The sequence below is a fragment of the Salvelinus namaycush genome, chromosome 20 (genome assembly GCF_016432855.1).
Source record: "Salvelinus namaycush isolate Seneca chromosome 20, SaNama_1.0, whole genome shotgun sequence".
NCBI lineage: Eukaryota > Metazoa > Chordata > Actinopteri > Salmoniformes > Salmonidae > Salvelinus > Salvelinus namaycush.
Window position 1 is genome coordinate 8,642,759 of NC_052326.1, and position 24,434 is coordinate 8,667,192.

Genomic DNA, 24,434 nt, shown 5'->3' on the forward strand with positions numbered 1-24,434 from the left:
TTTCCCATGCTTGTTCAATGAACCATGAACAATTAATGAACATGCACCCGTGGAACGGTCGTTAAGACATTAACAGCTTGCAGACGGTAGGCAATTGCGGTCACAGTTATGAAAACTTAGGACACTAAAGAGGCCTTTCTACTGACTCTGAAAAACACCAAAAGAAAGATGCCCAGGGTCCCTGCTCATCTGCATGAATGTGCCTTAGGCATGCTGCAAGGGGGCATGAGGACTGCAAATGTGGCCAGGGCAATAAATTGTAATGTCCATACTGTGAGACGCCTAAGACACCACTACAGGGAGACAGGATGAACAGCTGATCGTCCTCGCAGTGGCAGACCATGTGTAACAACACCTGGACAGGATCGGTACATCCGAACATCACACCTGTGGGGCAGGTACAGGATGGCAACAACAACTGCCCGACTTACACCAGGAACGTACAATACCTCCATCAGTGCTCAGACTGTCCACAATAAGCTGAGAGAGGCTGGACTGAGGGCTTGTAGGCCTGTTGTAAGGCAGGTCCTCACCAGACATCACCGGCAACAATGTCGCCTATGGGCACAAACCCACCGTTGCTGAACCAGACAGGACTGGCAAAAGGTGCTCTTCACTGACGAGTCGCGGTTTTGTCTCAGCAGGGGTGATGGTCGGATTCGCGTTTATCGTCGAAGGAATGAGCGTTACACCGAGCCCTGTACTCTGGAGAGGGATCTGGGGCGGTGTGTACTCTGGTCATGGTCTGGGGCGGTGTGTCACAGCATCATCGGACTGAGCTTGTTGTCATTGCAGGCAATCTCAACGCTGTGCATTACAGGGAAGACATCCTCCTCCCTCATGTGGTACCCTTCCTGCAGGCTCATCCTGACATGACCCTCCAGCATGACAATGCCACCAGCCATACTGCTCGTTCTGTGTGTGATTTCCTGCAAGACAGGAATGTCAGTGTTCTGCCATGGCCAGCGAAGAGCCCGGATCTCAATCCCATTGAGCACATCTGGGACCTGTTGGATCGGAGGGTAAGGGCTAGGGCCACTCCCCCCAGAAATGTCCAGGAACTTGCAGGTGCCTTGGTGGAAGAGTGGGGTAACATCCCACAGCAAGAACTGGAAAATCTGGTGCAGTCCATGAGGAGGAGATGCAGTGCAGAACTTAATGCAGCTGGTGGCCACACCAGATACTGACTGTTACTTTTGATTTTGACCCCCCCTTTGTTCAGGGACACATTATTCCATTTCTCTTAGTCACATGTCTGTGGAACTTGTTCAGTTTATGTCTCAGTTGTTGAATCTTGTTATGTTCATACAAATATTTACACGTGAAGTTTGCTGAAAATAAATGCAGTTGACAGTGAGAGGACGTTTCTTTTTTTGCTGAGTTTATGTCTCTCTAAGCTGGTCATACATTTGGCAGGAGGTTAGGAAGCGCAGCTCGGTTTCCACCTAATTTTTTGCGCAGCGTGCACATAGCCTGTCTTCTCTGAGAGCCAGGTCTGCCTACGGCGGCCACTCTCAATAGCAAGGTTATGCTCACCGAGTCTGTACATAGTCAAAACTTTCCTTCATTTTGGGTCAGTCACAGTGGTCAGGTATTCTGCCACTGTATACTCTCTGTTTAGGCACAAATAACATTGCAGTTTTGCTCTGTCTTTCCAATCTGTCAAGTAATTATCTTTTAGTTTTCTCATGATTTGGTTGGGTCTAAATGTGCTGCAGGACTCTTCTCTAGGTTAATCTCTGTAGGTGATGGCTTTGTTATGGAAGGTTTGAGAATTGCTTCCTTTTAGGTGGTTGTAGAATTTAATGGCTCTTTTCTGGATTTTGATCATTAGCGGGTATCGTGCTAATTCTGCTCTGCATGCATTATTTGGTGTTTTACGTTGTGCACATTGTACTGTATGTTCCTTTTGATGGCGTAGAAGGCCCTTCTTGCCTTGTCTCACAGATCTTTCACAGTTACCTGTGGTGCTGATGTTGAGGCCGAGGCAGGTATAGTTCTTTGTGTTGTCTAGGGTAACGTCTAGATGGAATTTGTATTTGTGTTCCTGGTAACTGGACTTTTATGGAACCCCATTATTGTTGTCTTACTGAGATTCACTGTTAAGGCCCAAGTCTGACAGAATCTGTGCAGAAGATCTAGGTGCTACTGTAGGCCCTCCTTGGTTGGGGACAGAAGCACTCACACACACACACACACACACACACACACACACACACACACACACACACACACACACACACACACACACACACACACACACACACACACACACACACACACACACACACACACACACACACAGTCTTAAACAAAGGGAATTATGAATGCATGGAATAAATCTCTGCTGACGTTATACGATGCAGAGATGGTTTCTCTATAATCCTGACAGAACAGAACTGTGTGTGTGTGTGTGTGTTTGCACCTGTGCGTTCGTGTGTGTGTCGGGGGGGACCAGAGGGATCAGAGAGGAGCATTCATTAGTTCTACTGCAAAATAAACACATAAACAAGAATAGAGCAGGGTGAATGAGGGTGAGGACGGGGGAGGAGGAGTGGGGGCGGAGGGGTGATGGAGGACGAGAGGAGGAGAGTTGTGATGCAGTAAGGGCATTGACATATTTGTAACGCTGTCTTTGGACCACCTGCATGTCATGCATAGAGTCCCCTCAAAAACATGTGGTAGGAATGCCTCTGGAAAGACCTTTAATACCCAACGCAACAGTCATAGGATAAGGTAAGACTTTCTATACACATTCCTAATTGCTCAAGAACTCTAATGCTTGAGGACAGCAGTAACATTGGTTTCCCAGTCAATTAGTCATCGATTTAGACCAGAGGCGTAAAGAAAAGGCAGCATGGAAGGAAAACAACAGACACTTCATCTGTGATCCTGGAGGACTGAAAGTTGAGGAGTTTTTAGAGTGCATCCCAAATGGCACCCTATTCCCTATTTAGTGCACTACTTTAATCCTATGGGCCCTGGTTAAAAGTAGTGCACTATAGGGAATAGGGTGGCATTAGTTATCACCCGACCTTGCCCAGGTCCCCCTTGCAAAAGAGGACATCAAGGGTATTATTCTTGTTAAATAAAATACATTTGGGATGCAGCCCCTAAACTTTATGACCCCGTAACAGAAGCTATCTGATGAAATAAATGAAAGAAAAGCTCACCTCATAGACATTGAACTGGCTCTGGCCTCGAGCCAGCTCCCGGTAACTAGTGGTAAACTCCCCTATGAAGTCATGGCTGACAGAGAGATGAGAGAGGAGAAAAGACAAGAGAGGAGAGAGCAGAAGAGAGGGAACAAGAGAGAAGAGAGAACACAGGAGAGAGAAGGTGGAGGGAGGACAGGGAGAAGTCGGGAAGACATCCGTAATTTCAATAACATCATCTTTACGACTTTGTTTCACCATTCATTTAATTTTGAGCTAGTGAAAGTTATAGGATAAACATGGCTATATTACATTCAGGTTCCTCTGGACCAATAATAAACTCTTAGTGACACATACACTGAGTGTACATAACATTAGGAACAGGTGAATTCAGGTGAAAGCTATGATCCCTCATTGATGTCACTTGTTATATACACTTCAATCAGTGTAGATAAAGGGGGAGGAGACAGGTTAAAGAAGGATTTCTAAGCCGTGAGACACGGATTGTGTATTTGTGCCATTCAGAGGGTGACAAAAAAAATGATGTGCCTTTGAATGGGGTACGGTAGTACGTGCCAGGCGCACCGGTTTGTGTCAAGAACTGCAACGCTGCTGGGTTTTTCACGCTCAACAGTTTCCGTGTGTATCAAGAATGGTCCACCACCCAAAGGACATCCAGCCAACTTGACACAACTGTGGGACATCAACATGGGCCAGCATCCCTGTGGAACACTTCCGACACCTTGTAGAGTCCATGCCCCAATGAATTGAGGCTTTTCTGAAGGCGAAAGAGGGGGTGCAACTCAATATTAGGAAGGTGTTCAGTGTATACTCAGTGTAATACAATGACTACTAAAGACAAAGTCAACATTGTGAATCCATGAGAACACATATTGATTACAAACTGTTGGCTTACACTCCCTCTCCTCCTAATCTATCCGACCATCACCTGCACTCACCTGCCATCTCGGTCCCAGTCATACACCTCTATCTTGATCGTTCTGGAACGACAGAAAACACACAACAACAGACGGATGTTACTGAAGCACCTTTTGCTCAAGGTTGTCATAGACCAGAGAGTCAAACACGTGGCTTCAATTTACAGACTGATAAATCAATATTTGCATTGTGAAAACACACCCATTACAGATGTCAGGCAATCTACAGCACCTATCTATGGCTCATGGGTGTAACACACAAGAGACATGGTAGAAATATAACAACGAATCACCATCTGTCCATTGTTATAAGTAATACACAGAGATATTGTAGGCTATTGAACTTTAGCTGTTGGTCATTATTTATGAAGTAATTAGTGTCGTGGAATGTCTTGGTTGAGTGGTCAGAGATGCTATAGAAGACGGGTGTCCTAAGAACCTTTTAGAAAACACAAATGCACGCACACAAACACACATTCTGAGTAATTGGGTTCAAGCCGCGTAAGATTGCCGCTGTGGATTGACTCATCAGTCAAAGCCGAAAAGAGGAACATGTCCTGAGGCAGGTGTTGTGATCGTGTGTGTGTTTGTTCTGCACTGCTTTAAAACAAACATCAAACAAGACAGAGAGCAATGATCATTACAGCCTTTTCTTAAAGGTCCAATGCAACTGTTTTTGATCTCAATATCAAATCATGTCTGGGTAAGACTGAACCTGACTGTGATTGTTTTCAATTAAAATGGTCAAAAAGAAACAGAAATAGCTTCTTAGCAAAGAGAAATTTCTCAAGCAATAATTTCTGACAGGACTGTCTGGGAGTGGTCTGAGTAGGGAGGGGAAAACTGAAAACTAGCTGTTATTGGCAGAGAGGTTTGGAACTCTCTTTCTTATTGGTCTATTAACTCATTTACCGTTTGATGATGTCACCAGGCAGGCCAAAACACCATCCCACCAAAACAGGCTGATATTTCAGCGGGTATTTTCAAACAGCTAAAAGGGCATAATCATAATCATTACAGTATTATTCCAACCTCATAGTGTGGGAATATATACTGTATAAATCACAGAAAATCAAATTTTTGACTGCAACGGGCCTTTAATGAGGAGCAATAACATTTACATTTGAGTCATTCAGCAGACTGAGCACCTGCTCTTATCCAGAGCAACTTACAGTAGTGAGAGTATACACATTTGTACTTTTTTTCAATCGAGTCCCCATGGGAATCGAACCCACAACCCTGGCGTTGCAAGCACCATGCTCTACCAACTAAGCCGCACGCACGCACATCAGGTTGCCCAAGCACCTACCCTTTTGCCCTCCTATGAAAAAAGTGCCCTTTCAGATTTTTTTTTTTAATGATTCAACTTTTATTTCACTTGTAGTCTATTTTCTCTCTTATTATTTAAATGAATTGCAAACTAGCTTATTTCTCATTTTTGAATCTTGTAGATTCTGCCCTCACACGAGCGCGCACTGTACTCGACCTGCTGGCAGAAGCTACCGTTGTCGAACGGTAGTGTGGATGTGGCTCCCTTTTGAGTTGCATGTGTCATCTCACAGTCAGGCACATATGGACTGTTTCTTAGTAGGCCTAAAAGCAAGATGCCAGCATCAGAACAAACGCCAATCACCGGTAAATACTAGTTAGATGGTTTCAACAGCATAGCTAACTAGCTAGCTGATTTACATAATATACATTCGCCATGATAAATTAATAACCCACCCCTCTTTGCCGGCTCTTTGAGCAGTAGGCTATAGTCTTGCTTACAGTGGGGTGAGTGTGATTTTGCAGAAAATAAAGCACTCCAAATGTCTTTGTACGGCCCTGCCTCACCTCACCAACAAGGTCATTAGTTAGTTTTCACTGAGGCTTTTCAAGCCCCTAATAAACAAACGAGCCTCCTTGACAATAACACTCAGGAAGCCACGTCTCTGCAGCTCCATGCTGTGTAATTTCAAGGCTTGGTGATTTTACCGTTTCACCGCTAAACAGACAACAGCAGCATTCATTATTCATAATTCCTAGGGGGGGGAAAAACAAACATAATAATCAGATTAAAGAGGGGGGAAACAAGAGATTGTATTTTTCATAATAAACTGACAGATTATGAAAGGGGCAAGTCGTGAGGATTTTATTTAATTGATGCTTTATTTAACCAGATGAGTCCCATTGCGATGATAATCCATTTTCCAAGGGAGCAGCAGAAAGGTGATTTATCCAGTCCACTGAAATATCTACCTGTCAACAAACAGTATCAAATCAAATCCAATGTATTTATAAAGCCCTTCTTACATCAGCTGATATCTCAAAGTGCTGTACAGAGGTGCGTCCAAGCAGAATGACTCTCCTATCCCAGACCAGGATGAGGAGATACTGGGCTCTGATGACGAGGAGCAGGAGGATCCCAACGACTACTGTAGAGGTATGATACACTGTGTACACACACACACACACACACACACACGTACAGCTAACCTTGTGGGGATACACAATTCAGTCCCATTCAAAATCCTATTTTCCCTAACCTGTACTCTTACCCTAACCTTAACCCAAAAACCTAACCATAACCTTAAACCTAACCCTAGCTCCTATCCCTAACCCTTAACCTAATTCTAACATTAACCCCCTAAAAGTAGCATTTGACCTCGTGGGGACTAACAATCTATCAATCAAATGTATTTATAAAGCCCTTTTTACATCAGCCGATGTCACAAAGTGCTGTACAGAAACCCAGCCTAAAACCCCAAACAGCAAGCAATGCAGATGTAGAAGCATGGTGGCGAGGAAAAACTCCCTAGAAAGGCCAGAACCTAGGAAAAAACCTAGAGAGGAACCAGGCTATGCGGGGTGGCCAGTCCTCTTCTGGCTGTGCCGGGTGGAGATTATAACAGAACATGGCCACGGTGTTCAAACGTTCATCGGTGACCAGCAGGGTCAAATAATAATAATCACAGTGGATGTCGAGGGTGCAACAGGTCAGCACCTCAGGAGTAAATGTCAGTTGGCTTTTCATAGCCGATCATTCAGAGTATCTCTACCGCTCCTGTTGTCTCTAGAGAGTTGAAAACAGCAGGTCTGGGACAAGGTAGCACGTCCTGTGAACAGGTCAGGGTTCCATAGCCGCAGGCAGAACAGTTGAAACTGGAGCAGCAGCACGGCCAGTCAAACGTTTGGACACAACTACAGTACTCATTCAAATGTTTTTCTTTATTTGTACTACATTGTAGAATAATAGTGAAGACATCATAACTATGAAATAACACATATAGAATCATGTAGTAACCAAAAAGGGGTTAAACAAATCAAAATACATTTGAGATTTGAGATTTTTCAAAGTAGCCACCATTTACTTTGATGATAGCTTTGCACACGCTTGGAATTCCAGCTTCACCTGGAATGCTTTTCCAACAGTCTTGAAGTAGTTCCCACATATGCTGAGCACTTGTTGACTGCTTTTCCTTCACTCTGCGGTCTAACTCATCCCAAACCATCTCAATTGGTTTGAGTTCGGGTGATTGTGGAGGCCAGGTCATCTGATGCAGGACTCCATCACTCTCCTTCTTGGTCAAATAGCCCTTACACAGCCTGGAGGTGTCTTGGGTCATTGTCCACTAAGCGCAAACCAGATGGGATGGTGTATTGCTGCAGAATGCTGTGGTAACCACGCTGGTTAAGTGTGCCTTGAATTCGAAATAAATCACAGACAGTGTCACTAACAAAGCACCCCCACACCATCACACCTCCTCCTCCATGCTTCACGGTGGGAACCACACATGCGGTGATCATCCGTTCACCTACTCTGTGTCTCACAGACATGGCGGTTGGAACCAAAAATCTCAAATTTGGACTCATCAGACCAAAGAACAGATTTCCACCGGTCTAATGTCCATTGCTCGTGTTTCTTGGCCCAAGTAAGTCTCTTCTTCTTATAGGTGTCCTTTAGTAGTGGTTTCTTTGCAGCTATTCGACCACAAAGGCCTGATTCACGCAGTCTCCTCTGAACAGTTGATGTTGAAATGTGTCTGTTACTTGAACTCTGTGAAGCATTTATTTGAGCTGCAATATCTGAGGTGCAGGTAACTCTAATGAACTTATCCTCTGTAGCAGAGGTAACTCTGGGTCTTCATTTCCTGTGGCAGTCCTCATGAGAGCTAGTTTCATTATAACGCTTGATGGTTTTTGCGACTGCATTTGAAGAAACTTTCAAAGTTCTTGAAATTTTCCGAATTGACTGACCTTCATGTCTTAAAGTAATGACGGACTGTCGTATCTCTGCTTATTTGAGCTGTTCTTGCCATAATATGACTTGGTCTTTTACCAAATAGGACTATCTTCTGTATACAACCCCTACCTTGTCAAAACACAACTGATTGGCTCAAATTCATTAAGAAGGAAAGAAATTCGACAAATTTACTTTTAACAAGGCACATATGTTAATTTAAATGAATTCATGAAGATGGTTGAGAGGATGCCAAGAGTGTGCAAAGCTGTCATCAAGGCAAAGGGTGGCTACTTTGAAGAATCTCACATATAAAGTATATTTTGATTTGTATAACACTTTTTTGGTTACTACATGATTCCATATGTGCTATTTCATAGTTTTGATGTCTTCACTATTATTCTACAATGTAGAAAATAGTAAAAATAAAGAAAAACCCTGTAATGAGCAGGTGTGTCTAAACTTCTGACTGGTACTGTACATCTAACCCAACACTCTCCACAAGCATGTGTAATGGATTTGAAAAATGTAAATATATTTTCACTGTATTTTAATACATTTTCATCTGTGACTGTTAGGAACTCTGAGATAAAGTTTCACTCTGGCATGGCTGCAAGAAATGTTGTATCGGTAGAATCAGAGCCTATGGCTTGCTGCTGACATTTTCAAAAGAGGAAGGATCAACTTATATCTATGAGAAGGAAAAATTCTGAGCTAAACCGCAGCGAATGCAAATTTGCTCAGGTTAAAAATACCTGCCGTCACATTTTCCCAAAAGCAGATGACAAATCGATGATGGGGGTGACAAACGCGATGCCGTTGAGAGTTCTTGTTGCAGACTTATAAAACGTTAGAAGCATCGCTTCATCCTTCTCTCGTTTAAATCTTTCTCTCTCCTTTCCTCGTCTCGCCCCTCTCCCCTTTCTCCCCCAGCCCCCACTAAACACAGATGAGATTCTAACTAAGAGACATCAGAGCCAAAAAGTGGCACAGCTAAAATACTTCCCTCTCCGTCTTTCTCTCCCTCCCTCCCCCTTCCCTCCCTTCCTCTGCCTACTCTCCCCGTTTCCACATCAACCCACCATAAAATGGAGTTAGACATCAGAGATGTTTTCTGCCGCTAAGAAAAAGAGCCACATCTATCATATTACCTCCCTCCCTCGCTCCCTGCATCTCTCTCCCTCCCTCCTCTCTTCTACCTGTAGTGGCAGTATCTTCAAGGTTGTGAGCCTTTTCCCCAGAGGATCTATCAACTAAGAAGTCTGTGTGTGTGTGTGTGTGTGTGTTTATACAACGGGTTAGTCTAATCCTGAATGCTGATTGGTTAAAACGGCATTCCAACAGGTGTCTATTCCACAAGTTACCACCGACTAAATATATGACGTTAAAATGCCTATTTCAAACGCAACAGTTTTAAGAAAAATAAGTGTTAAGTAAAAAATGGATTGGGTTGGGGAGAAAAGATAAGCCATTCTAGTTAAATTTGTCTTTTGTTTCTGTTAGTCTTTAGTGACATGGATAGAAGTACAGTCTGCTGTCATTCTGATCTAAGAATATTACTCCTGCTTATTATGAAGAAAAAATACATCTGTTTAACTTTGTAAACTAAAGGTGTGTTTAGAATTATTTTTGTTGTATTAATGCTATTTAATCTCGCCTCAGACTAATATTATTCTGTTTGTCCTGTGGGTACCTTTGCCACTGTTCCACCCCTTGTGTATTGCGCTGTCATGGTGTATTTGTAAAAAATAAAAAATAAAAATAAAAATAAAAAATAATTAAAGAGCAGCAGTAAAATAACAGTAGCGAGGCTATATACAGGGGGGTACCGGTACAGAGTCAATGTGCGGGGGCACAGGTTAGTCAAGGTAATTGAGGTAATATGTACATGTAGGTAGAGTTAAAGTGACTATGAGTAGATAATAAACAGAGTAGCAGCAGCGTAAAAGAGGGTGGGGGGGACAATGCAAATAGTCTGGATAGTTATTTGATTAGCTGTTCAGGAGTCTTATGGCTTGGGGGTAGAAGCTGTTAAGCCTTTTGGACCTAGACTTGGCGCTCCGGTATCGCTTTCCAAGCGGTAGCAAAGAGAACAGTCTATGACTAGGGTGGATTTGACCATTTTTTAGGGCCTTCCTCTGACACCGCCTGGTATAGAGGTCCTGGATGGCAGTTCGATCTGACTGCGCAATCCACTGTCTCATCATCCCAGCCAGGCAATTTATAAAATTGATCACCACTATAAAAAGCAGCTAGACATTATCTCGACTAAAATGTAGTTTTCAACAGAGGAGACTTGAATAAAACTTGCCGTCTGTCTCTCTGACATTTTCAACATTGTTTGAATATTCAAATTCAATCTCCAGCTGTCCCATAGTAATGAACGTGTCGGAAGTCGGAACGAGACAGGCAGGCAGGCAGCGTTTCTCAGCCAGTCGAAATCATGAATCAGCTGGCATCATTTTTATGGATATATACAAAGAATTGTCAATTGAAAAAAGGTAAAACGAAACAAAGTGCAGCTAGTTTGCAGTCTTTCCAGCTTCAGTTTGAAGTGATTATGTTAGCTGTGTTGTTGGCTAGCTCCTCTGATCAACAGTGTCCTGACGAGTGAGCACATTTTCTATGCCAGGCGAAATCACGCCTCATTAGCTCATTGTTATGGATGTATCCCAAAAAATGTAACTTGAAAACAGCTTAAACAAATGCAAATGCAGCTACTTTGCTGTTATTCTGGCTGCACTTTTTGACGTGTCTGTAAGTTAGCCGTAGTTGACTAGGTAGCAAGCAAGGGATAAGAACGTTGCCAGCCAGTATGACAATGGAACATTTAGAACGAATGACTAGTTGATGATGATTCAGACCCTACATAAATGTGTTAATAGTAACTTCTCCTAAATCAGCCGACCCAGGGTTTTTATTTAAATGTAAAAATAAAATAAAAAATGGATTGAAAAAGAACAACTATTTAAAACAAAAACAAAACAGATTTAATATGTTTTTCTTTTCAGAAGGCACAGAAGTGAAAGTGTTTTGTCACCAGCCCTGAAACAAAACACTGTCCTATAATATAACCGGATGAAGTCCTTTACGAATGTCCTTTACGAATGTGGTTTGTAATGGTTGTTTTGATAAGTCGTGACAAGTTTTTAATTGATGCTGTAAGCAATTAGCATTGGAAAAAATGATTTATGCATTATTGACATGGTTTGCCAGCCCTCAACTTCATCTCGGGCCTAACAACGCCCGTGCCAATATATCCTTCAAACACCGGCTTCTCGTGCATTATTACTTATGCGTGTGTGCATGCGTGTTATGTCGGAGAGGAACATGAAAGACACCATGCCCTGCAGGCCCTATCAGTCATCCTCTCTTTGACTGTCCGCCAAGCAGTAACAGGTCTGTACACTCAGAAAAAAAGGTTCTAAAAGGGTTCTGCGGCTGTCCCCATTAGGAGAACCCTTGTTGGTTTTAGGTAGAACCCTTTTGGGATCCAAGTGGAACCAAAAAGGGTTATTCAAAGGATTCTCCTATGGAGACAGCCAAAGAATCCTTTTAGATTCTAGATAGCACCTTTTTTTCTATGAGTGTACTCCAGACCAAACATACACAGTAACAGTAACGCAAGGCAGGATGTCTTCATCTGTTGCTGTCTTGGGAGTCATGTCTTCCCAGTGAAATCATGCTTTAAAAACCCTCATGTTGTCTCTCTAATAAACCAATCTTCCAAGTGGAGTTCCTAACATCATTCAAGATGATGATTCAAACGGGCATATGTCTCCTTCACTAATAACCTAACACACCCCACAAGAGATTAGGAATGAGTACGTGAGCTACTAAGCTTGTGAAAAACAACAACACCACTTCAGTCCTAATCTCATGGCTCCGTTTGCGATCTCCAGCCGCGGAAGAAATAGTTGCTTTGACTCGGACAGACTCATATGGGCTACCATGCTATGAGGAAGACGGGTCCTGGGATGGAATGTCCTCTGAAGCATATAGACAGCGTAGGCAGGACCGACAAAATTCACCACATCCCCATTTCCTCTCCTTTCCTCTCATCCCCCTCTTCTCGGGACACTCAAGGAGAGGACGGGGTACATCTACATGCTATATTAATAAATGAGTCCGTCGGTTGTGTGGTGTCTGACTCTCTGTCTACAAATCACAGCCTGTTGGTACTTGTCATTTACGATATGGATTGATGCTAAACAAGATGAACATAGCCACAAGATATAAACCACACAACATACACATTATACTGAACACACCACCTACACATGCATGCATGCACACACACACACACACCCACACAAACCCAGTGTGTAACCGGTTGGCTGTTCTCTGCTCTGCGCTTTGTGATATCTCATGACACATGTAGTGTTTCCAGGTCTGCCCCTGTCAGATCCTATTTCACTCACACTGAGGCGGAGTGTGTGTGTGTGTGTGTGTGTGTACGCGCATGTGTGTTTGTGTGTGTGTATGCATGTGTGTGTGCATACACGTGGGTCCGTGCTAAAGTGTGCACGTGCGTACATGCCTGTGTTTGTGCGTGTGTGTATTTTTGTTTTTGTGTCTGTGTGTGTTTGTGTGTTAGAGAGAGGCAGAGAGGCATTCTAGGAAAGGCTCTCCTGTAACACATTTCAATCCCCCATGTCTGAATGGTTCTGACAGGGTGATGATCTCACTATGTCTGATGTTTGATTTGTCGGCACTCAGTGACCCCGACCTGTTTACCCACACTCCTTTGGGGCACCCCCAATACATTTGTATCTAGACACAGAGAAAAAGCCTGGGAATGATATTTTGATTTATTTCTAGCAAAATTTGGGTGTAGTAATTTGTCACAGAAGGCTAAGCAACTCAGCTTTTTCTGAGAAGAGAGAGAGAGAGAGAGAAAGGGGGGAAGGAGAGAGAGAGAACGAGAGAGAGAGCGAGGGGGAGCGAGAGAAGGCAGGAAGGCAGGCTATAGGGAAATCCTGCTTTGACCTGTACAGAGCAAGTAGCATCCAACATGTATGGTCTTAAAAAAAAATCCAGTTTCTCATTTCTCTCTCGCTTTCTTATTCTTCCTCTCTTTCTCTATAGTCGACTCGTGTTTAAGTCCTCCTCCTCCCTCCCCTTTCTTTCTGTCTTCCTCCCTCTCTATCTAAACTCCTCTCTCTCTGTTGTTCTTATGTCTTACATAAGCCATATATCTGAAGTGCATTTTGCTATATCACCATCTCATCTCTTAAAGCTAGAATCTAGCCTAGTGGTTAGAGCACTGGGCCCGTCTTTCCTTTTTTTGGGTTGTGATTGTCAGGTACCTGGTGACCCACCTGATGGGGGCGGACCTCAACAATATCGTCAAGTGTCAGAAACTGACGGACGACCACGTTCAGTTCCTCATATACCAGATCCTCCGGGGTCTCAAGGTAGGCGTGTGTCTGTGTTTGCGCCTGTGTGTTTGTGTTTTCATAGGTGCAGGTATAGGTTGTCATAGGTACTGTATCCAGTTGTAAATAATTGTCTGTTTTGCAGTATATCCATTCAGCAGACGTCATCCACAGAGTAAGTTACATCAAACTTACAGTATCTGTCAAAAGTTTGGAAACACCTACTCATTCAAGGGTTTTTCTTGATTTGACTATTTTCTACATTGTAGAATAATAGTGAAGACATCAAAACTATGAAATAACACATGAAATCATGTATTAACCAAAAAAGTGTTAAATCAAAACAGATTTTATTTTTTGAGATTCTTCAAAGTAGCCACCCTTTGCCTTGATGACAGCTTTGCACACTTGGCATTCTCTCAACCAGCTTCACCTGGAATGCTTTTTCCAACACTTGTTGGCTGCTTTTTGGTTGGAGCGTTGGGCCAGTAACCGAAAGGTTGCTGGATCGAATCCCCGAGCTGACATGGTAAAAATCTGTCATTCTGCCCCTGAGCAAGACAGTTAACCCAGTGTTCCCCGGGCGACGAAGACGTGGATGTCGATTAAGGCAGCCACCCGCACCTCTCTGATTCAGAGGGGTTGGGTTAAATGCGGAAGACACATTTCAGTTGTACTGAGTAGGTATCCCCGTTTCCATTATATGCTATATTCATTTAACTTCTAAATTAATGATATATACCCATTGATTCTTTAAGAATATAACTTATAGATGACTCATGAGCTCAGTTCAACTGTCGTACCCCATCAGAACCCAAAATATAAGCTTGCTTTACTCAAATGTTTGCAAATGTAAATGTAAACAAACACTCAAAGCCTCAAAGCTAGAAGTGTGATATCATGGATGAACAGTCCATGTAACCATTGCTCTGTCTATGAATTTTAGAGTGGTTACATTTCTCCAGGACAATCCCTCAGCTTTTTACCTAAACAGAAGTGGGGTATCGGCTTTGTTACTGTTTTAATGAAGGATTCTAGCTTTAAGTGGTCATAGGGCCTATCTTACGGCCTAATGGTCTTAGGGCCTATCGTCTCCAGCTTACCGTTTCAGGGGGCTTTATAGTGGTAAGTGGACCCTGACAGAACGACATGTGGAGATTACCATGTGATTATGTTGACTGTTAACACTATGGCTAAAGGCTTATCCCCGAGACCATTCAGGGCAAAAATCATAACCAGACCTCCTCTTTAAACACTGATTTCAGCCCAAAGAGTCTGTCGTTGTTAAATAAGTACTTTAGTAAAGATTCCGTTTGGTTTAAAATCGTTGACTGCCATTTTGCTTCTTGAAATTTATTTCTACTTTTAATCACGGTCAATCCGCAAACACAACCCGTTATGGACATAAGAGTGTACATGGCTAAGAGAAATGTACTGTAGATGTTAATTACCTGTCAAAGTTTACGTGACCAGGAAGTAAGAAGCAGAAAGTTTGGAGTAGCGACACACCACCGTGTTTTACACTTTTAAAAACACTTACACATTTTATATTCCTAAGATACATACATTTTATACCTTTAAAACTATTGTTTTAAGTGTTTTATTTCGGGACCACAGTGTTAGCGCTGTTCTTAACAGACTGTGTTCGGCTGGGTTTTACCAACTCCTGGAGCTAACATTAGCAAATCGATGGATTTGGAGATCATTGACAATTTTGACAAATTCTGGGTGAGGCCCAAGTTTTGGATGGCTTATTTCACGTCGTCGACATTTGGTGTATAATTTTACTGCAAGGAAATGCTTCATTCTGCAGGAGTTAATATTAAGGCTGTGAAAGGTTTTAGACCTACAGTCAGTGTCCAGATTTGAGTTTTCATTTAACCCATCTGAACAATAGGCTACCGTTCCCTTGACATGCCATGAGCCTATTTGAAGTTCAGGTCTTGTGACAGTCGAATGTGCATAGTGCCTAATACTGCTATCATCCTCTGTTTAACGCTTCACCAAATCCTTCCCAAAAATGACTTTCACTCTTTATTTTCAACTCTCCATTTCGCAGCTTTTCCCTTATTGAATTATACGCCGACATTGTTATTTTTGCCTCCATGGATCGACGTTAACTTTCTCTGCACATTCCAAAAAAGCATTTGGTGACCCTCTAAAAAGAAATCACACCGGACAGTTGAGGTAATTATGGACAAAGATACCTCTACAATTCCTCCAGAAATAAGATCATGGTCTTCATTAGACACCTTGTACCTACTGGCACTCTGGTTGGATGCCACAGTCCAATCAAAAATAGATAACGCATATAGAAATAAAGATATTTATGAAGAGATAGAATATCATCCCGAATGAGAGAAAAAAAAAGTTCTGCCGTTCCCATGTTCAATGCCAGTGCAAAATCAAATATAGGTAAATATCGTGCAGAAAGGCCAACTGTAATAGCAGGAGTGGCAACGGGAAAACCCAATGCCCATTCTATTCTGAGCTGGAAGCAGTATTGGATGACCATTCCACCACCCACTGTTCATTCTGGACAGTGCTGTGGAGGATAGAGTTATTGAGCTGCTGAGTGCTTTATAAAAACACATTTTTTTGTAATGTGAAGAATAGTCTAATTCAGTTGCAGATTTGAAAATAATAGGTGACAGTAATATTATAGCCTACAGTGGCTCGTCTATGGAAATGTTATAGAAGTCCACACTGGCTAGATCTAAAGGTGGAAAATTAGGCCTAGGACTCCATCATAGTCCGTCCCATGATCCCTAATACATTTGTAGTTCAGTACATCTAGATTAATAAAAGTGACAATGTTACTTTTTTATCACTGATCAATGATTTGGAGGAAATCAAATCAAACAGTCATTTTTTCAGCAGGTCACATTTTTGTTGCTTTGGTAAAAAACATTTAGGCCTATAAAACCTACTAAATAAGAATCTGACCCCTGAAACATAATTCAATCCTTTTTGATTTTTGATTATATTCTGTGAATCTTTTAAGCATTTTCCAGCCAAATCGCTAGCGATAAAGTGCAGAAGAGAAGAGGTGCATAGCTTTCTGTAAGCATGAGTGAGGCCACTTCCACGGTTACAAATCATTCGGGAATAAAACAAAGATCATGAGCTGATGTATTCCCAACATGTTCAGTACATACTCTATGGAGGCCCCGATTGCCTGGCAGTGAAGAAGAGTGAGGGCGAGAAGGATCAGTGGGATGAGAGGGTGTAAGAGGGGATGAGAGAGGCGAGAGGGAGTGAGAGAGGCGAGTTCTATACCTGTCAAAGTCCCCATTGCAGAGTGCTCTGACAGGAATGGTGAATGACTGCCAAACTGGATTCAACGTATTTTTCACCACCTCTGTCTTATGGCAGATAGTAAACCTGCAGGAAAGAGTGAGGGGGTAGAGAGAGGAGAGAAAATAGAGAGGGTTGGGCAGGAATAAAGAAAGGAGACAGGAAAGAAGAGAAGACCAGAGGAGAAAGATAAGCGAGGAGAGACACAGACAAGGACAGAATATATCCGGTTAAAAGACAGACAATTCATCATGTTGAAAACAGCAACTTCATGATAGCATCAGTGTATAATCGTTGTTTACCGACGTCACTGTCCAAACAAAGGTGCGTGTTCTGGCCTTCACTTTTATAATGACTCTCTCCTCCCTCACACAGGTGTGATACAATTTGCATATTGTTTTGATACTTGAGTGCCTCACCTAACGGGGACCGCACGCCAACAAAGTCTGTCCACCCACCACGATTCTGCTTGAGCAGATCTAGATTTGCACAATATTGTGTGTTCCCCTCTTTTATCCTGAGCTGCGGGGTTTACTTCATCTTGCCTCGTTGCCGTCGGCCGTTCGGCCATTAGAACAGCATGGTCCATTTAGCAGCATCCGCCAAGTACTCATTTCTACGTGTGTTTGTGTGTGTGCCGTGCCTCACGCTAATTTGTCCCTCTCCTCTCTCCTTTTAGCACATCTGTGCTGGCCACTATCCCCTCTTGTCACTTTAAGAAATGCCTGAATGAAGATAAGGGCTAAGAAGGGCAGGCTCTCTCTAAGCCAGCGGCCCTTAAATGGTCTGACACCGCTCGCTGCAAGGGCCTCTGGGACAACAGAGTGCACTCTGGTAGCCTGTTAGGGGATTGGGAGGTGTTGTATAGCGCATTCTCTCTGGGTATGGTTCATGCACACATACACCTCACGTACACACACACACGCTGGAAGCCTGTTAAGGAATGGTGAGGTGCAGTATGGTCCCTGGTGGGTTTGGCTCAGTCCTACTGGTGTGTGTTGAATTTATTTATACAACGACCTGTTTGCCTTCTGTGTGTTCTCTCTAATTGCATTCTTCACCGCACCAATTCTCCACTGCATAATTTGTCACACTGTAGAGATACAGTAAACCAGTGTGATTGGTAATGGGGTCATTTTAGCATGACATGACAGCCACCATTGTTCTGAAATAGTTTAGAAATGGATAAGATTAGCATTCCTGCAACATTATTTTGTTGGAATATAATTAGATTTCTGGGAAGTTAAGCTAATTGGTTCCACCCAAATTGGACATTTTAATTTATAGGATTCATAGAATATTCAAGAAATATAGTACCTAACAAATGCTTTTCTAATAATGACATGAGGAATCCAAAGAAATTGTCAAAAGCCTCCCACAGACCTCCCAGACCCCACCCCAATCCAACAAAGCGTATACAGTATCAGTTCTCTATGTCTGACAAGTAGTATGGCGCTGCGGGTCGGAGTATTGTTTCTTCATCCTATGTAATATATTCTCAGTGAATTTGGTTAAAAAAAACAGTGTTCAGAGAATTTTGTCATTAAAGTTATGTTCATGTCCCATCCTTTATGTCCATATTACCAGGTTATGACCACTAGGTGGTGTGGTTCCTGCTATTAGGTTATTTTTATTAATACCCCCCTCAATGTTAAAGGGATAGTTTACTGAAATTACCCAATGACATATTGGTTTCCTTACCCTTTAAGCAGTCTATGGACAAGGTACTACAGCAACCCATGTTTTGGTTTTGTTTACCTGGCCACTGTTTCAAATGCAAACTTTTTTGCATTTGTGGCACAAATCCAATGCAAGTTAATGGTACCTATTAGCATTTTTGCATTTCATATCCACATTTTCTATAAGTAACATCATTGAGTTACACATTTGTTTTTTGATATTTTGGATGATTTGGACATGAAGCGTGAAAATGCTAACATCTCCCATAACCAAAGCATGGGTTGCTGTAATACCTTGTTCATAGACTGCTTACATGGTAAGGAAACGAATATGTAATTTTGTAATTCGGGTGAACTATCCCTTTAACAGGATCAGGATACGGAATCACAGAACACAGAGCCTTACGTTCCGTCTTCGTTGCTCCTGTAGAACACCATGAAAGGATCTGACTTGCCAAAGAAGTCCTTCTTGTCCAGTTTGTTGGCACAGAACTGCATCGTTGCACTGTCCTTTGGGGGTGCGGAGAGAGAGAGAGAGTGTGGGAGAGAAAGAGAGGGAGAGAAAGAAAGGGCAGAAAGAGAGAATGAAAAGAGAGCAAGAAAGAAAATATTTCAACTTAATGATTCAGTTGATTAATATTGTTGTTTGTGCTTCTTTCCCCTGTTTGTTGTAGTCACTCATCTGTGTCAAATAAAAGGCAAAATGCATTTTGCATTCTAATCAATTCACCACTACTGCCACAATTACAACCAAGCCACCTCCATCTCAGTTTGTGTGTTTGTGTGCGTCTATGTGTGCGAGAGCACACGTGGGCTTGTGTTTCATCTCTTGCAGTAGGATGAATATGAGAGCTCATTAGGGGTACACCGGGAGCTCTTGGGAGAAACAGAGCCACATAAATTCTACAGTAATGATGCCTACAAACCAACCCTACTCATCACCATGTTCCAGAAAAGGACTGTGTCCCAGATGGCACCCTATTCCCTACATAGTGCACATGAAAGTAGTGCTCTATATACGGAATAGGGTACCATTTGGGATGCAGACGAGATTATGTTACAACCTCTAACTCCCTGGTGCCTAGGTCAATCTCTGATGGTTGGGGGGGCATGCTCTCCAACCAGTCAGTAATCCCCAGTCGAACCAACATTGATTCCACTGGCCAGTATGACTGATCCTAAAGAGTAACTGATAAGGAAATATGTTTTAATTGTGTTTTAATAAATGATTAGAATATTACACTCTGAAACCATATCTCTGAAACAATATGATTGTATGAAATTGATTAGAATCATTAGATTATTATAATGCATGTATGAAAGTGATTAGAATCATTCGATTATTTTAATGCTGTGTGTGGTTTTAGTCCGTAGAATAATAATATATCCTGGAATGTAGTTCTTAGTCAGAATCAACGTTTTGGGGACAATGTGTCTAGTATCTTGATAACAGACTGTCTGTCTGAGCCAGATCCGGTGCCGACCTTGGCTGGGACACTGAGAACTTCCCAGTCTCAGGTCTCTCCCTATCTTAGGGGAGGGCAGGAAGAAGCTATTCTCACGGACTCCCCTAATCTCTGTCGCCGGGGCAGATACCTGATGGTTTGTGTGGAAGTATGTGTGTCACTATAAAATGAAGGTCTTTGTACTGTGCACGCCAGAACGTTCCGTGAATAAACATTTGACTATTGTAGACTGGTGGTTTTTGTAGACTGTCTGTTTTTATTCCTATCAGTATCGTACAAATCCTGGTATAGCAGACTGAGTAATTAAATTGAATTGGTTCATGAACATGAGAACATAATTCTCCTAACAGTGACACAGCAGCACGAGTAAAACTCAGACAGTAAAAGTAAAAGATCAGACAGTCCCACTAATGTCCTCTCAGACCTGTCAGACAGCAGACACTGTGCCTGATAGTTGACCATCACTAATGATGGTCAGACAAATAGCCCTCCCTCCCATAGCGCTCTCCCTTCTGCTCTTCCATCGTTGCTGATGTAGGCCTATCTGCCAAATTACAAATTCAATTACTACATCACCGAAAAGTTATTATAGCTAAAACATTCCAAGACAATGACAATCCATTTAAGGAGAAGTTTACTTTTATACAACCAAATCTCTATTTTCGAGAAACTTTCCCCACTCGTGATACACTTCCTCATCGCTCATTCTGCAAAGCTCTCACAGTATAGTGATGTAGGGTCTTTAGATGTTGTACACATTAAATTGTGTCATTCCGAACTTTATCTGCAACGTTACAGTGCATTCGGAAGGTATTTAGACTCCGTGACTTGTTCCACATTGTTACGTTAGCCTTCTTCTAAAATTGTTAGTTCCATTCAATCTACAAACAATACCCCATAATGACGAAGCAAAAGCAGCTTTTTAGAAATTGAATAACAAAAACCCCCCCGAAAATATGACATTTACATAAGCATTCAGACCCTTTACTCAGTACTTTGTTGAAGCGCCTTTGGCAGCGATTACAGCCTTGAGTCTTCTTGGGTATGACGCTACAAGCTTGGCACACCTGTGTTTGGGGAGTTTGTCCCATTCTTCTCTGCAGATCCTCTCAAGGTCTGTCAGGTTTGATTTGGAGCGTCACTGCATAGCTATTTTCAGGTCTCTCCAGAGATGTTCCATCGGGTTCAAGTTCGGGCCACTCAAGGACATTGATACTTGTCCCGAAGCCACTCCTGCATTGTCTTGGCTGTGTTGGTCATTGTCCTGTTGGAAGGTGAACCGCCGCCCCAGTCCGAGGTCCTGAGCGCTCTGGAGCAGGTTGTCATCAAGGATCTCTCTGTACTTTGCTCCATTCATCTTCACCTTGATCCTGGCTAGTCTCCCAATCCCTGCAGCTGAAAAACATCCCCACAGCATGATGCTGCCACCACCATAGGGATGGTGCTAGGTTTCCTCCAGACGTGACGCTTGGTATTCAGGCCAAACAGTTCACTCTTGGTTTCATCAAACCAGAGAATCTTGTTTCTCAAGGTCTGAGTGTATTTAGGTTCCTTTTAGCAAACTCCAAGCAGGCTGTCATGTGCCTTTTACCTAGGAGTGGCTTCCGTCTGGCCACTCTACCATAAAGGCCTGATTGGTGGAGTGCTGCAGAGATGCTTGTCCTTCTGGAAGGTGCTCCCATCTCCACAGAGGAACTCTATAGCTCTGTCAGAGTGGCCATCGGGTTCTTGGTCACCTCCCTGACCAAGGCCCTTCTCCCAGATTGCTCAGTTTGGCCAGGCAGCCAGCACTAGGAAAAGTTTGGTGGTTCCAAACTTCTTCCATTTAAGAATGATGGAGGCCACTGTGTTCTTGGGGACCTTCAATGCTGCAGACATGTTTTGGTACCCTTCCCCAGATCTGTGACTCGACACTATCCTGTCTTGGCGATCCACGAACAATTCCTTCGACCTCATGGCTTGGTTTTTGCTCTGACATGCACTGTCAACTGTGGGACCTTATATAGACAAGTGTGTGCCTTTCCAACTCATGTCCAAACAATTGAATTTACCACAGTTGGACGCCAATCAAGTTGTAGAAACGTCTCAAGGATGATCAATGGAAACAGGATGCACCTGAGCTCAATTTCGAGTCTCATAGCAAAGGGACTGTGTTTAAAAACCTGTTTTCGGTTCGTCTTATTATGGGGTATTGTGTGTAGATTGATGAGGGAAAAAACGAATGTCATCCATTTTAGAATAAGGCTTTAACATACCAAAATGTGGAAAAAGTCAACGGGTCTGAATGCTTTCTGAAGGCACTGTAAATTCCATTTTGTTGCAACTCGAGCTAAACATCTCTGTCCATTCCAGCAGCAGGCTACACGGAGAATGGAACAGCTGGATAGGGAAAACCACTCGAGTTGCACAAAATGGGATATAACGGTGTGGATAAAGTTTGGAATCGCACCATTTCATGTGTACAACATCTAAAGACCTGCATCACTACATTGCGAGCGTTTCCAGGTCTAAAATTGCGCATTTGGGTACAGAACGAGGATGAGGAAGTGTATCGCTGGTTGGGGTAAGTTTCTCAAAAAACAAGTGAAATCACAAGACAAATGATGTCTGGACACTTCTATAACATGCCATTTACATCCAAAATACAGAATTGGTTGTAAAAAAAAAAGCTAACTTCTCCTTTAAGAATGTAAATTAGCAGTAAGACTTGAATAATTCAAGCGTTATTCTAAATTACTGTTGTTGTCTGTCTAACTCTGTCTCTCTCTGGGGACCACTATGTTTGTTTGCTTCAGACACTCTGAAGAAGCTATGGGCTGAGTCCCAAATGGCACCCTATTCCCTACACAGTGCACTGCTTTTGACTGGAGCCCAATGAGCCCCGGGCAAAAGCGGTGCACTATATAGGGAATAGTGTGCCATTTGGGACACAAATGCAAAAAAACAAACAAAGAGCCATTATTCTGTAGGAGCTCCTTATAAATCAGCCCGGGCAGAGTTTGTAGCTGGCTAATCTTACCACGGGAGTACAGATTGAATAGCTTTGTTATCTAAAGAGCTGAAGTTCCAGCAGACAGCCAAGGCAGTGGGCAACAGGAAGATAAACACCTCTCCTGTTGTTGTTGGAGGGCCTGAGGCTCTACACTGGACACTACCGGCGCTAGCTGCACCTCGTAATGATACTGCTAATGGCTTTTTAATGTTGAAGCAGATCTGCTTTGTGTGAGTGTGATGGTTTGTGTTTGGGTGAGAGGGAGAACGTGTGTGTGTGTGTCGCTGTGCATGGTTTGTGTGTGTCTGTCTCATTATCACTCCCAGTCAGACTTAGACTGCAGGCTGTGTTCAGTGAGTACAAACACACTCCTCTCCACGGTGGCCCGATGTTTGAAATCACTAAAATACTATTTAACGTAATTTTTCCAACATTCATCTATTCTCCTAGCTATGGGTCTCAAACTTGTAAAACATTTATACAAATAAATGAGTGACATTCATGATGCTCTGGGTCAAGAAACAAGATGCTTTCTGCACAGGAATGGGGCAACCATGCTGATCAACACTGATCTGAAGTTGAGCTAAAACTGATTTTGACAAACTATGATTTACGACATAGGATCACCGACGATCTGATGGATTTGTGACTATTTACATGCTTCAAACATTTGGCTCTATCTTTTATCAACCCTGGGAAAAGAGCACCTGAAAGAGGACATTCTCTGCAACATTTAGATAAGGGAAACTGTACTTACTGTACTGTATATGTTTACTGTACTTACTGTAAAAGAGTCTAGTGACAAATTCCGCTACTTCTCAGGCTGCCTTTGGGGAGTTTTGACACCGAGGGTTTGTCCGTTTCTGATAGCATTTAGCGACTTTTCCCACTGAATTCTGCCGCGAACGAGCGTGGTAAAAGCTGTCTGTGCAACAGAAGTCACAGCAATGTCACAGCACGAGTGGAGTGGGTGGGAGATGGGACGACAACGCTATGACGGGTACTGTAGCTGTGCCGCAGCAGGACAAATTGTTGGTGCGACATTGTCATGGCAATGGCAAAACGTCATCTAGCGACTTCTAGCAACAAAACAAGGCGCCAATAGCGATGCTCACTGAGGAATAGTTGGCGACACTGAACGCCTCGTCAAAGAGATCGCATTTATTCTGGGAAACCGCAAAATAGAACCTCTATATTCAAGACAGGAGAAGTGAATTGTTTCAGATGATAATAAAACACTTTTCTTTTAGTTACTTTTTTCTCAACTTGTTTCTAATCCTTTCTAGCTCGACAAACTAGATTACACA

General features: G+C 42.7%; 1 protein-coding gene across 1 annotated transcript in view; it reads right to left on the reverse strand.

Annotated features, from left to right (window-relative positions):
* The window catches only part of cpne5b (copine Vb), a 199,917-nt gene that overhangs the window by 39,589 nt on the left and 135,894 nt on the right, over positions 1-24,434 (reverse strand). Inside the window, exons 8-11 of the mRNA XM_039016716.1 lie at positions 19,076-19,179; positions 16,973-17,077; positions 4,115-4,156; positions 3,174-3,249 (exon numbers count right to left, since the gene is read on the reverse strand). Of these exons, the coding sequence (XP_038872644.1) occupies positions 3,174-3,249; positions 4,115-4,156; positions 16,973-17,077; positions 19,076-19,179 (327 nt within the window). The remainder of the gene's footprint in view (positions 1-3,173; positions 3,250-4,114; positions 4,157-16,972; positions 17,078-19,075; positions 19,180-24,434) is intronic.